This window comes from Meles meles, chromosome 7 (genome assembly GCF_922984935.1).
Source record: "Meles meles chromosome 7, mMelMel3.1 paternal haplotype, whole genome shotgun sequence".
NCBI classification, from domain to species: domain Eukaryota; kingdom Metazoa; phylum Chordata; class Mammalia; order Carnivora; family Mustelidae; genus Meles; species Meles meles.
In genome coordinates this window covers 134,074,331-134,088,113 of record NC_060072.1, presented here as the reverse complement: position 1 = coordinate 134,088,113, position 13,783 = coordinate 134,074,331, and the positions used below count along the sequence as shown (strand labels likewise).

Below are 13,783 nucleotides of genomic sequence, written 5' to 3'. Positions count from 1 at the left end.
TGGATCTGTATCTACCGGCTTCTGAAACAAGCAATTTGGGGTGTCTGGGAGGTTAAACATCCTCCTCTTGATCTCAGCTCAGATCTTGATCCTCAGGGTCATGAGTTCAAGCCCTGTGTTGGGCTCCACGCCCAGCATGGAGCCTTGTTAAACAAACGCGCACATGCACGCACACACACACACACACACACACACACCCCAAAAACTTAAGCAATTTCCACTATGTCCTGTTGCATTGTAAGTGATTGAGTTAGTCATTCGCTTCTTTAGAGGACTGCTTTCAGAGTAAATAGTATGTAAAGTAAATAAGTATGCAAAAGAGTAAATAAGTATGTAAAAGGAGTGACTGATGTGTATTCCTTTTTTAAGAAATTTCTTTTGAGCCACCTTTGTGATACACCATGTTTCTGCCTAGCATTGCAATTTAATAAGTATTGTTCTGTTACTCCCTGCATATATCTGCTTTCTCAGTCTTGTTCTTTAAGAGTCAGGGCTGTGTCTCAGTGGTTCCCAAACCCGAGTGCACTCCACAGGCACCTCAGTTCTGATCCAGTAGAGCTCGGACGGAGTCCCTGAATTAGCATTTCTAACACACTCCCTGGTTAGGTCAGTACTGCTGGTCTGGGGACCACACATTGAGAACCACTGTCTGCCTCTGCTCTTCTCCCACCACAATCCTCATCTTGGTGCTTATCGCTTAGCTTAAATGCCCTCTCATCTGGGCATCCTTGACGTGTCATCCTTGACTTCTGTTTTACTGAAACTGTTGGTTGTTCTCATATGTCACTGTACATAAGAATCACCTGGGAGACTTGTTGACAAAGTAGATTTCTTTTTTCTTTCCTTTTTTAAGATTTTATTTATTTATTTGACAGAGAGAGAGCAGGAACACAAGTTGGGGGAGTGGGAGAGGGAGAAGCAGGCTTCCCGTAGAGCAGGGAGCCCGGTGTTGGACTCTATCTCAGGACTCTAGGATCATCACCGGAGCCAAAGGCACACGCTTAACGACTGAGCCACCCAGGCGCCGCAAAGCAGATTTCTGATTGAACCCCGAAACACTGATGTCTAGCAAGCGCATTCAGTGTTAATGCAGATGATCCATGGACAGCAATTTGTGAAATATTGGCTTACAGAGTTGATTATGTGCTCGTCATTGCCATGACTGTATGTCGGATTTGGCTAGGATTGTTTTTTATACTGTAGTGCTGTTTTTTATTTGTATGTCTCTCTCCCACTAGAGTCCCTGAAGGGAAAGGACTGCTTAGTCATAATTATAACTTAGTGCTTAGCACAATGCAGTGTTAACAAGCAACAGAGTGAGTACTGCCTGTGTAATCTAGCTATGTGACCCTACAGGATTTAATCTCTCCTAGCCTCAGTTTCCCCTTTTATGCAATTAGTGGTAGTAACACTTACATGCTATGGAAATTAGCTCTCAGGGTGTGTATCGTCTTTAGTGTAGTAATTTACATGCATTATGTACCCACTAAATGGACACCGTTACTATTTTGGCGGTGGTTGTGTTACAGAAGCAAAAAAATAATGTCTGAATTAATGAAAACACCTAAATTATGATTTACCATCCAAATTCAGAAATATGTGTTTAGCACTTCATTCAAAGTCTTTGCTTAATTGTCTAAAATACCATTTTATATTTTGGTATTTTAATGAAATAGTGTGAAGTAAAACCATGCTTTGGGCTTCTTCTTTCCCATAGGAAAACAAAGAAATCGCTTGGAACCAATGGATACCATATTTGTTAAACAGGTTAAAGAAGGAGGACCTGCCTTTGAAGCTGGATTATGCACAGGTGCTGATACTCTTCTTTAAACAGTGCTTTTAAATTTCTTTTCTACTGCATTTCGTCCTTCTTCCATATTCATTTTCCGTATTTTTCTTTATCTCCTTCTGTATGTTTTTTTCCTGTGTCTTCACCTCAGTTATTACTATTTTTGAAACCTAGTTAGCTGTATGTTTCCATACATCCGTACATACATTCCACCTGAATGGGTGGGTTTGGACAGAAGTAACAATATAAATTATAAATGATTAGCACTTTTGATTACCACTTCGACAATGGACTCATGGAGGCCCTTTTAAAAGCACCTGTTTAACATACTTGGAATTTTGACAAGGATTACAAAACAGCAAAATGATGAAGATATTTACGGGCATAACTAAAACAATCTTGGATCTCCCAAGTTCTCGAAGTGCTTTATCTGCTAGAGGTGAATTAATTGATTTGCACTATGAAGAGTGACTGGGTCTCCAGTGCGAGGCAAGCCCTGCTTCTTCTGTAGGGATCCCTGGCTGTGGTCTGGTAGCTAGTCGAAAATATTCTGCGATATGTGATTTTAATAAAACCTGAGAAGAGATTTAATACACACACTAAAATAGTTACTCTTTTGTTTTTGAACATTAAGTAATTTGAAGTGGAAATTAGTGAAAAACTATGTTTTGCCGCCTTTTGCATAAAATGTAGTGTTTTCAGCTATAAATACTGTAAACAGCGGATGTCATTGCTAAGATTTACTAGGATGTGTTAATTATCTCTTTTGTCGTGGTTCCAACCTCCGATCTCATTAACATATATATAATTCCAATCTCGTTCCAATCTCATTAACATATATGTAATATGTATATTAGCGTCCATATGGGATTCCGTTCCTTAGCACGTACCATGTATATTCTAAGCCTCACGAGGTCAGGAAGATGTGGAGACACTGTGATAAGCACACAGAAGATCCTTTTTATTTTTCTATTTTCCAGTTTTTCCTTATCTTTTCTCTCTCAGTCTTTTCCTTTCTGTCCCCCTGAGTTCTTATTAGTAATCCAAATGCCCTTTTCTTTATTAAAATGAAGAACAAGTTAATATACATAAAGCCAAAACCATGTGCATACCCATATTTCAGTTCTGTGATATAGCACTATTTATAGCATATATAACATATATGCCGTGTTATATAGTACATATATATAACATATATATAAAATATATATTCATGTAAATAAATACATATAATAACATATATATATAAATAGTTCTATATTACAGAACTGAAATATATATACATATATATAACATGGCATATATATTATATACATATAACATGTATGCTATAATACAGCATATAGAAATGACGGAATAGACAGAGGAATAACTAGGAGTTCTGCAACTGAGAAAACAAATGATAGGGGCGTAAAGAGTATACCCATGGTCACTTAGTGATATCTTTTAGAGTTTCTAAATTCATCATTGACCAGGGCTCTTAAGACATAGCTATATTTCATCAGAAGCTGTATATATTAAAATTTAGATTCATGTTTGTGAAAGACACTTTAAAAAACAGCGAGCAAGAATATGTAGAAAATAAGTACATTACTCAAGAAATATTTCAAAAGTAGTCAGAAATGACCTTTAAGGAATTCCTCATGTGTCCTTTTACTCCTCTTTGAAGGTGATCGAATTATAAAAGTCAATGGAGAAAGTGTGATTGGAAAGACCTATTCCCAAGTAATTGCTTTAATTCAGAACAGGTAAGATTCTCAAAATATGATTAATTTTGGCCAAAAATGGACAATTATAAATCAGTGGAGCAAGTAGATTCAGTATAGTCTTGTCTATATCCTACAATGGGATGGGGAGCTATGGGACTTTCCCTTCAAGTGGGTCATCCATTTGAGAATTGTCAAGGATGTAGTACTGGTTATAGCTTACTTGGTGCTTTGCTTCAGCAAATCTCTCAGATTTGTGATTAAAATCCTTTAGAATCCAAAAGCAACATATTTTAGATTTACCGTAAATTCCTCACTTTTGCTTGAAATGACAATTAAATTTATAATTTGTTATAATAAAAATATAAATAAATGCACATATATTTTATTTTAAAACCTCTTACTCAGATATCTTTATTGATATCTTATTGAATAATACTCTTATTGAGTAATATTCTTGGCTCAAATTTATTCATTTGTTTTAACAAAGACAATTAAGAAATTCTCTTTGAATTCATCTGTCTGCCTACGTGCTACAGAATGATAGCATTTTTGAGCTCTCAAAGCAAATAAATATGTACAGAGTAACTGTGAGACCTTAAAGATAACTTAGTCCTACTCTCTTTTTACCACACACCAAGAAAATTTTTCTTAATTATAAATAAATAAATTGAAAGCCAAAGTGGTTACCATGTTGAATTCCTGTCAAGAGCAGGCCTTGACTGGGGTCCCGTTGCCTGGATCATCCCATTGTAATTAAATTGAAGTTCATTATTTTCTGAAGACTTTTATGAAGTTCCTGTAATGATGTCTAAAACAGTTCATGCTATAATCTAAGTTATTTTCATGAATGCCCTAATGCATTGTCATTTTTATAATTAGACAATGTGATTGTGATTTATTGCTCTCTGAGTATTCTTGCTGTTTTAATATATAATGAAATTCTTAGAGAAAGCAAATCTTAAATCTTCCCTCTAATGTTGGATTCTAGGTGTTCCTGACAACGATCCCTATTTGATCTTAAGTACTGGAAAAAACAGGGGACTAGTGAAGAATTTAAAGCCACCCCAGAGGCAGTGGGGAGATCACCCAAATTTTTTTTCCCTTAAAATAATTTAGATCATCATAGATACACTGATATGTTTTATCAACCTGTAATTTAAGGATTTTTTTAGTGTAATACATTAACATCTCTTCTTGAAAAATAATATTTTCCCAAAGTAACCATAACTTAATCTTGTTTTCCTCAAAATCCACATTAATTTTTTTGTTACTGGTGCAGTTTATCTTTTGGAGCAATAACACAGTCTTTGGAATGACAGTCTTGATTTTTTCAGCTGATGAAGTAATTGGAAAAATAGAAAAACACTATTTTTTCACCGTCTTATTTTCTTTTAAAAAATTGTGTTCCTTTTGTCTACAGTTGGTAGCAAATGGATAACACAGCATAAAGCTGTTGAGATTCTGCAGGGTATTAATGTAAAATGTATCCTTGCAGAAGAATTTATCTAAACATCAGTATGTATTTTCTACCAACTCCAAATACTGAAATATTCGAAATAATTAAATATGTAGGTACTTGAAATACAAGTATCTACATATTTAATTATTTATTATTTTTTATTATATATTCATTATTATTTATTATATATTTATTATTATTTATTTGAAACTGTGGTTCTTACGGTTTACTATTTTGAGCATTTATGAACCTGATAAGGGTTCAAATCTAACAAAAAGTGACACCAGTAAAATTATTAGGTTTTGTTTCCTTTTTTGTTGTTTGGTTGTTTCTTAATCTCTTGATTGTATTGGGGGAAATAAAAGCTAATTGTTAGAGTTAAATACTGACTCATTTCACGGGGATAGTGCACTATCCTTGTGTTTTCCAAATGTAATTCCAGATCAAGACTGGTATAATTTACCCCTTTGTACTTTTTTAAACCTTGAGAAACTTCTCTGTCATTTTTAACTGGACAGTTTATAGTACCAAAAGAAAGTGAGAATTTAAGCTGTTTCTGTAAAGGCTCTAAATTTAAGTCAGAGAAGAAATCAAATAGTTGAGATGCTGTACAGTTTTTTTAAATGAGTCATTTTGCTAATTTGGGTGGTGAACTCCAGTTTCCTTCACTTCTGAGGCCAAGAAGGACTATTTCAAAATTTAGATATTTAATATTACTTAAAATGTTAAATTTGAGAGTTCTTTTGTTATTTCCATGTGAATGTATTTTTAACTTTATAAACAGTGAAAATATGTGGTAAAAATTTACAGCTTTTTCTGTGACTTGAATTAAAATAGTAAATAAATATATACTGAGGAGTTTTATTCCAGGAGTATAAGTAATATACTTCATGTTCCTAAATTAGAAACATGTTATAAAGAAGACTTGTCTACTCAGAATAGTTCAAACTTATGTCAGGATGTGTTCTTTTCATTCATAATTAGCTTTATATATGAAAGTGACTTCTTTTTATTTTAATGATTTGGGCTTGAAAAATAAAGGCTAAAAAAAATTAAACTCATAAGCAAGTTTAAAAAATCCTTCTGAGCTAACCATCTTTTTTTATGTCTTTTTGGTACACTTTCACCTCCCCTAAAATAATTTTTATGTTCAATTTCAGTGATACAACATTAGAACTTAGTGTTATGCCAAAAGATGAAGACATTCTCCAAGTGGTAAGTTTTATTTACTCAAATATGCGTTGTTCTATAGTCTCAAATGTTAATAAAGATCCTTTAAAGATGGAGGGGGGGCGCCTGGGTGGCTCAGTGGTTTAAGCCTCTGCCTTCGGCTCAGGTCATGATCTCAGGGTCCTGGGATGGAGCCCCACATCGGGCTCTCTGCTCAGTGGGGAGCCTGTTTCTCCCTCTCTCTCTGCCTGCCTCTCTGCCTACTTGTGACCTCTCTCTCTGTCAAATAAATAAATAAAATATTTAAAAAATAAATAAATAAAGATGGAGGGGTACTGAATATAAGATTCTGGGGGGAAAAAAAAACCCTCCGGTTCATTTAGCAGAGTCTGGGATTCTCGACATTTTACCAAAAGACAAATGAACAAAGAACTATTGACAGTTTTTACAATTAAGTGACATAAGAATGTCTTACGGGTTTGACAGTGAGCTTCTGTTGTTGCCATTTGGAATGAGATTCCTAATGAGTTTGCCCCGATGTCGCATCCTAGGTAGTCCTTTGAGCAGAAGCCAAAGCTCAGGGTACAAGTGTAGATCCCCAGGAATTAGAATCTCTTTTTTTCCTTATGAGAATAGAAATTTTATGAAAGCTATTTCTTAATTTTTCAGTGTGTATGACTGTTTGTAAATTAACCCACCAAGCAGTTTTGGAACAGTATCAGTTCGTTCTGGTAGAAGGAAGGTTCACAGTGAACGAGTCTGGTACCGTAAGGGAGCAGTGTGTCAAGGTCTTCAAGAGGAAATGAAACTATACTGAAGATTTTCGCTTTTAGCCTAAGTTCTTTCCTCATTTTTAAAAAGAAAATGAATAGAATTCTTGACTCCTTTGTTGAACTTAAATATTGCTGAAGGTAAAAAGAAAGTAACATACATAAATTCCATTCAAGAAAATAATACTTTTCCTCAATTGACTTTGTAGTTCAGTAGAATAAAACAGCATGAGCAAAACCTTTGAAATAGCACAGGAAAGCTGGCCACTCGATCTAAGAAATGGCAGTGGCCACTGAAAATTGTGGCTTTTTAAATTCTTTTTAGCAAATAATTTTTTTTAAATTCAAGTGCAACAGGGAACTCAAGGAATCTTTGTGGTGGGAATGGAAATGGTAGTCATGTTTTTCTTTTGTAAGCCCTTAGTTTGACTTTAGTTGAACATAAGTTCTAAGTAATCTTCTGCAAACATTTTTTTCACAGAAATATCATGAAATCTGATCCTGATGGTTCCGTGTATTGATGTAAAATATAATTAACTGAAATCCATGGAGATCTGCTTTGTGTTTTCAAAGCATGTGGATTTTATTTAGGAATGGCTTTTTAGGGCTAATGGACTATCCGGGGAGGGCTGATTTTAGGGCTAATAAATTATGGCATTGGGGAGTCTCGAGAAGGTGCAACTGTCTGGGGCGTGTTTTCCTGGGCATAGAGAGCTAGTTGTAGAGTACCTGCCCTGGTAATTCAGCAGAATAGAGAGCCACAGACATAACCACTGAAGGCAGCGGGAGTCACCAAATTAGAAATAGATAAGGGAATCGACTCTGGTGTTCCTCCTACACAAAGGACTAGGAGAGGAGGCACAGGTGTGGGGAGGCTTTACCTTGAATCCTCATTGGCAATCCAATAACTCAAAGGCAGAATGCGCTTCCAAAACAGGACTGTTTGCTCATCTTCACTGGACTCTTGCCTTACCGAGGTGAAGGCACTGGTGGGATGCTGTTTTCACAGCGTGGCTGGCACTGTCCTGAGCTCCCAGGGCAGGAATCAAGCCCAGAACTGCCATCGCAGCCCGCTGTGTGGTCGATGAAGAGCAGCGGCCCTGGAAGGAAGCATTGTCTAATCTCGTGATCAGTGGGAGAGAAGGTCAATTCGTCCGTCGTGTTATGTTTTAGTTAAGATATATTTATTTCAAACAAAGGCAAAATACAAAGTGTTGCAAACACAGGAAAAATTGGCTCACTTGAGTGGCACAAACACACGTCTTCTGAGTTCATTAGTAAAGGGGTCTAGTAAAATTGTGACAACATTTATTGTTCAAACATGCTTTTTGAATTATTTTAAATCTTAAGGGATTACAAGCATATGCTCTCAATGATGCAAGAAAACCTCGCTTTTAACCCCAGCCTTCATTTATATTTGAACACACTGTAATTCATAAGACAATCAAAGGAGTGTATGTAATTAATGCCTACTACGCATCGTTCCTAAAGGACATTAGGACTCGGCAACTTCTTTTCGGCATCAGTGGTTTTAGCTGGGACATCTATGAGGGTCATTTTTTTAAGGCTATTGCAAAGCACAAAGAGAATCTGGGATTTCAAAAACCACATGCAGAAATTCTTCCCTCTAACAGATTCTAGGGTTAAGATGTTCTATAAGGGCCTTCAGTACTTATGTTGGTCTCTTACCCATAGGAAACGCTTTTAAAGACATGTATTGTGAGGTTGAATATTCATCGTAAAGAAAAAGTAAACACAAACATTTTTCCAGCCGTTGTGAACGTGGCTTACTCAAGCGGAGGCTTCTCGTAGTTTGTATATGTCAGTCTGGGCAATGGCAGGACCGTGTGTCCAGGACTTTTCTTTCCCTGAAATGGAATGTGCACCAGACAGTTCTCGAGGTGCTCAGCTCGTCTTTGAGAGGCGGCGTGGAGAATTTAATTTGGTTTACAGTGTAAGGATAAGTATATAATAATAAATTTCTACTTACAGATGATTGTGATATAATATTGAAAAAGATGAAGTAAAATTAAGAATAATTCATTCTGGTACCACACTAGTGCTGGTAATAGTGCTCCTGTTTTTGGCAGCCTCATTTGCTAAATCAACCTATATTTTCTAGATTAACAGTGTGAGAAGTATTGTGTTCATTTTTAGTCATTTTTCTGCTTTACAACAATATTTTAGACTCTGATATCTTAGACAGTTTCATGTTTTTAAGGTATTACTACAAAATAAAAAACACTTTCAGTCCTATTTTCAAAGAAACAGAATCGTTTCCTCACCCTTTCAAATGTTGGCTGTGCATGAATGAAATAACCACCACCTTGGGGCGCGCGGGTGGCTCAGGGGGTTAAGCATCTGCCTTCAGCTCAGGTCATGATCCCAGGGTCTTGGGATCCAGCAGGGAGTCTGCTTCTCCCTCTTTCCCTTCCCCCCACCCCCATTCCCTCTCTCTCTCTCTCCCTGAAATAAATAAATAAAATCCTAAAAAAAAAAAAAAAAAAGCCACCGAAAGAGTGATGCTGAGTAAAGAAAACCCTTCCTCGAATGGGCTCACGGTAGAACGAGAGCTGGCCGTTCTTTTCAGTGAATCCATCATAACACTATTGTTAAGCAACTGGTTCAATGGACTCAAAGCTGAGTTTTCAGCCAATCGGCTCTGATAGCTGTAGAGATTCTTGGGTGTGTCTAGTGTTTGGCGGGGGCACCCTGAGTCTACTTTGTGCTGTTCTGTGTCAGACACAGCAAGGCTAAACAGCTTTTCTAGGATGACAGGAAAGAAAGCAGTGGCACCAAGACGTGACCTGAGGCAGGTCTGAGACTAAAGCCTGTGACTTTCAGCTGGACCATAGTCCTTTCTGCCTTCGGGTACAGGTGAGGAGTTAAGTGGCTTAGCACAGTTCTTGTTCTAAGTCATCTCTGGACTCTCAGGGCAGTGCTCTGCCACTCTGTAAATATGTCATATAAATTGGAAAACGGAATTTAATTAAAGTTTTTCTTCAGATTTACTAGAATTACTTTCAAAATAATTATTATGTCTGTATATATATATATATCATATATATATATATATATAACATAAGTTCCATAATCAATATATATTGTATTTAAAATTAGGTAACCATTTGTCAAGTGTGCATGAAGGCGGTCCTGCCTCGAGTAGGGAAGCAAGAGTAGGAATTCTAGAGGGTTCTTTCATATTTTGCAAGTTTGTGTTTGCTTTGTTTATTTTCAAAGTCAGATTTTAAATAATTATAAGAAAGTTATGTGCTTGGGGCATCTGGGTGGCTCAGTGGGTTAAAGCCTCTGCCTTCGACTCAGGTCATGATCCCAGAGTCCTGGGATCGAGCCCCGCATTGGGCTCTCTGCTCGGTGGGGAGCCTGCTTTCTCCTCTCTCTCTGCCTGCCTCTCTGCCTACTTGTGATCTCTGTCTGTCAAATAAATAAATAAATAAATCTTTTAAAAAAAAAAAAAGGAAAGAAAGAAAGTTATGTGCTTGATAGAAAAGTTACAACTAATTTAGAAAGCTATATAGCAGGCACACTCTCCCCTTTTCCCACACCCCACGGTGGCATGTTTGGCATGTATTTTATTAGACAGATATGTCATTATTTTTTTTATTTTATCGTAAGTAAAAATGGTATTAAATTAATAGGTCAGCCTGTTGAAGGTGAAATGGTAGGGAGGAATTTCAATCTTACCAAATTAGTGACTCTGCAGGGTTTTTTTTTTTGTGGGGGTTTTTGTTTGTTTTTACCATTTATTTGACAATAATTATGCAATGATAATAGTATTATAATAGTAACAGGTGTAATAATAGTGATTTTGATGCAACTCTACTAAAATTGAGCTCGAAGATTATTTTGGGACTAAGTTACTGTTAGATAACTATACATACAATCAAGATCCAGACCGTTCATACTAAATTTTATTTAAAATGCTCTTTACAATTTTAACTGCAAGTGCAGAATTCTTTTTTTGCTTTTGAGACAGAGAGAAAGGAGTAAGCCAGGCCGGGGGCAGAGGGAGAGAATTTTTTTTTTTTAAGATTTTATTTATTCATTTGACAGACAGAGATCACAAGTAGGCAGAGAGGCAGGCAGAGAGAGAGGTGAGAAAGCAGGCTCCCTGCTGAGCAGAGAGCCCGCTGAGGGACTCGATCCCAGGACCCTGAGATCATGACCTGAACCAAAGGCAGAGGCTTTAACCCACTGAGCCACCCAGGCGCCGCCAGAGGGAGAGAATTTTAAGCAGGTCCATGCCCAGCCCACCCAGGACTCCATCTCACAGCTCTGAGATTATGACCTGAGTCGAAATCAAGAGTTAGACTAATTTTTTAAGACTTTTTTTTCTTTTTAAAGAGAGAGAGAGAGAGAGAGAGAGAGAGCAGGGGCATGGGTAGACAGAGGGAGAGAGATTCTTAAGCAGACGCTGCGCTGAGTGCAACTGAGGGCTCGATCTCACGACCCCAGCCAAAACCAAGGGTGCGCCCCCCAACTGACTGTGCGACCCAGGTGCCCCAAGAATGAGGAACTTTTAAACAGATAAACAGGCTGTTGTTAACTGTTCATGAACTGTGAGAATAAGGAAATTCAGTCATGCTCTTAAATGAATTCATGTTTTATTCATCTCAATTATATCTGCTTACGTTAGACAGAATACTGTCCGCGTAGAATATTCTATTTAGTTAGTCTGCGGTTAATGCATGGTCCCTGTGTGTGTATGTGAGGACCCACTTGGCCTAACTTTACTCAGAAATGAATAATCAGAAATGAGGACCTACGAACATAGGCTATTTAGTATTTAGAGCTGTTATATAGGAATCTTAGAGATGTTCAAAGTATGCCAGATATCTTTTCAGGTTTTTCGTTGTTCTGTCATATACCTTCCTTATCCCCACATTTGAATAAAGGCAGTAGCTCTAAATTATTAGTTCTAAAACAGTACTTCCCAGCAGAAATTTCTAGTTATATGAAAACCCCTTCGAAAAAAATGGGTTCTGTGGCCGAATAAGCTTGTCATTTCCCTTTGAGTCTTACAACGTTCACGAATGCAGGAGAGGTTTTGAGGAGTCGGGAAGCCTGCCAGTCAGTCCTTGGCTACATCATGGAGCAGAGAGAGCGCTCTCCTCCTCCTCCTCTTCCCTTCCGAGTGATGCGTAATAAAATTGCACAAACACACTGTGGGAAATACTGTCCCAGAGTGTTCACTCATCCAGACACAATCTTCCTGGCATGGAAAAGTCTTGGTGCGAATGTAATCAGTATCAAAAAGATAGTCATGTTATGTCAGTGGCATATAACCCAAAATGGATATTTTGACTATATCCGTGCCTTAAAGACATCACGGCATGCGTGCTTTCTCGCGTCTACTCATTCAGCTTTTCCACGCATCCTGGCTCACGTTCTCTAATACTCAGTATCAGTTTTTGGTTTTTTTTTTTTTGTTTTTTTTTTTTTTTTAAAAGATTTATTTATTTGACAGAGAGAAATCACAAGAGAGGCAGGCAGAGAGAGAGGAAGGGAAGCAGGCTCTCCGCCGAGCAGAGAGCCCGATGCGGGACTCGATCCCAGGACCCCGAGATCATGACCTGAGCTGAAGGCAGCGGCTTAACCCACTGAGCCACCCAGGCGCCCCCTCAGTATCAGTTTTAAAGAATTCCTCTGGACGTAGTATTTTTGTGTCCACCCAGTCATCATTTTCTTCAGCCAGGAACACAGGACAGAAGGTACAGGAAAAGATCTTAATTTTTGAGTGAAACGTACTTAACGCAACAGCCATCCTTTCTCTCCCAGTCATCGTGTCCAGACAGCTGCAGTCAGCTGACAGCTTGTGGCGGTGCTCCGATTTACAGGGGGAGGAGGAGGTTGTACTCTTTTAAATGCATGATAGAGCACTCGTTTCGTCATCTGGAAGCGGAGCTGGAGGAAGCTCAGGGGAGATGAGAGACATCAATGTTGCTCTCATGGAAGGGAAGCTTCGGGGCGCCTCATCACACAGCAGTGCCGAGGGAAGGAAGTAGCCGTTAGGAAAGCCTGTCACCACACATATTTTGCTTTCAGAAATGGTAGACAGCCCAAATAAGAACCCGAGAAAAAGATGCTCAGAAGGATACTGAAGTTATCCTTTATGCTTCACTGCCCTTTACTTCTCTTGGTACCTTCCAGAGTAATCAGTATAGATGTATTTTTAGCTTGCTGTTCCCAGCATCAATATGACAACATGATTCTGTCTTTATATCAGTAAGCAGCTTCTACTATGTTTTCCTATTTTCTGCTAGCTACAGTTTACAAAGGATGTCACAGCTCTGGTAAGAAATGCACAGAAGCCATTTCCTTGCTTTTTTTTTTTTTAAGTTATGCTCTATAGAGATTTGTAATAAGCCAACCTATTAAAACTGTCAGTTTGCTTAGAGAAACCCTCCATAGTGTGATGTTAATCTTACTAATTTGTGGACTGTGTTTGTGATATCTGATTTTCTTTATTTTGTTGTTTTTATGTTTGGTTTCTTTTGAATCCTCTGCATAACTGGTGTTAAAACATAATAACATCTACCTATATGTGGATTGTTTGTTTTTTTTTTTAAGTATCTCACCCTCTCTCTTTCCCTGGGACTTTGCTGTTGTGTGTGTGGCTGCAGTTGAGCTTTGCAAGCTTAGATGTCTAACGCTAAGACAGGATATGATGATGGATGTGAATTAAGCTTGTTTTGATTAGGGGAGGATATGTAACATGATACCACACCTCAGTGTCTCAGATGCCGACCTAGTCCTCAGTTACTATCAATTAGTTCGGTTTTATTGCGTGTCTGTCTTTAATTTCAGTTATTTTGAAGTTTTGAAATACGTTGCTAGATAGTTTCATAAATAATGGATAGAACAG

At 37.7% G+C, this 13,783-nt stretch overlaps 1 protein-coding gene across 1 annotated transcript in view; it reads left to right on the top strand.

Annotated features, from left to right (window-relative positions):
- ARHGAP21 (Rho GTPase activating protein 21) overlaps positions 1-13,783 on the top strand; it is a 133,656-nt gene that overhangs the window by 80,816 nt on the left and 39,057 nt on the right. The window contains 4 exon segments of the mRNA XM_046011023.1: positions 1,718-1,810; positions 3,459-3,537; positions 6,118-6,172; positions 13,182-13,211. Coding sequence (XP_045866979.1) covers positions 1,718-1,810; positions 3,459-3,537; positions 6,118-6,172; positions 13,182-13,211 — 257 coding nt within the window.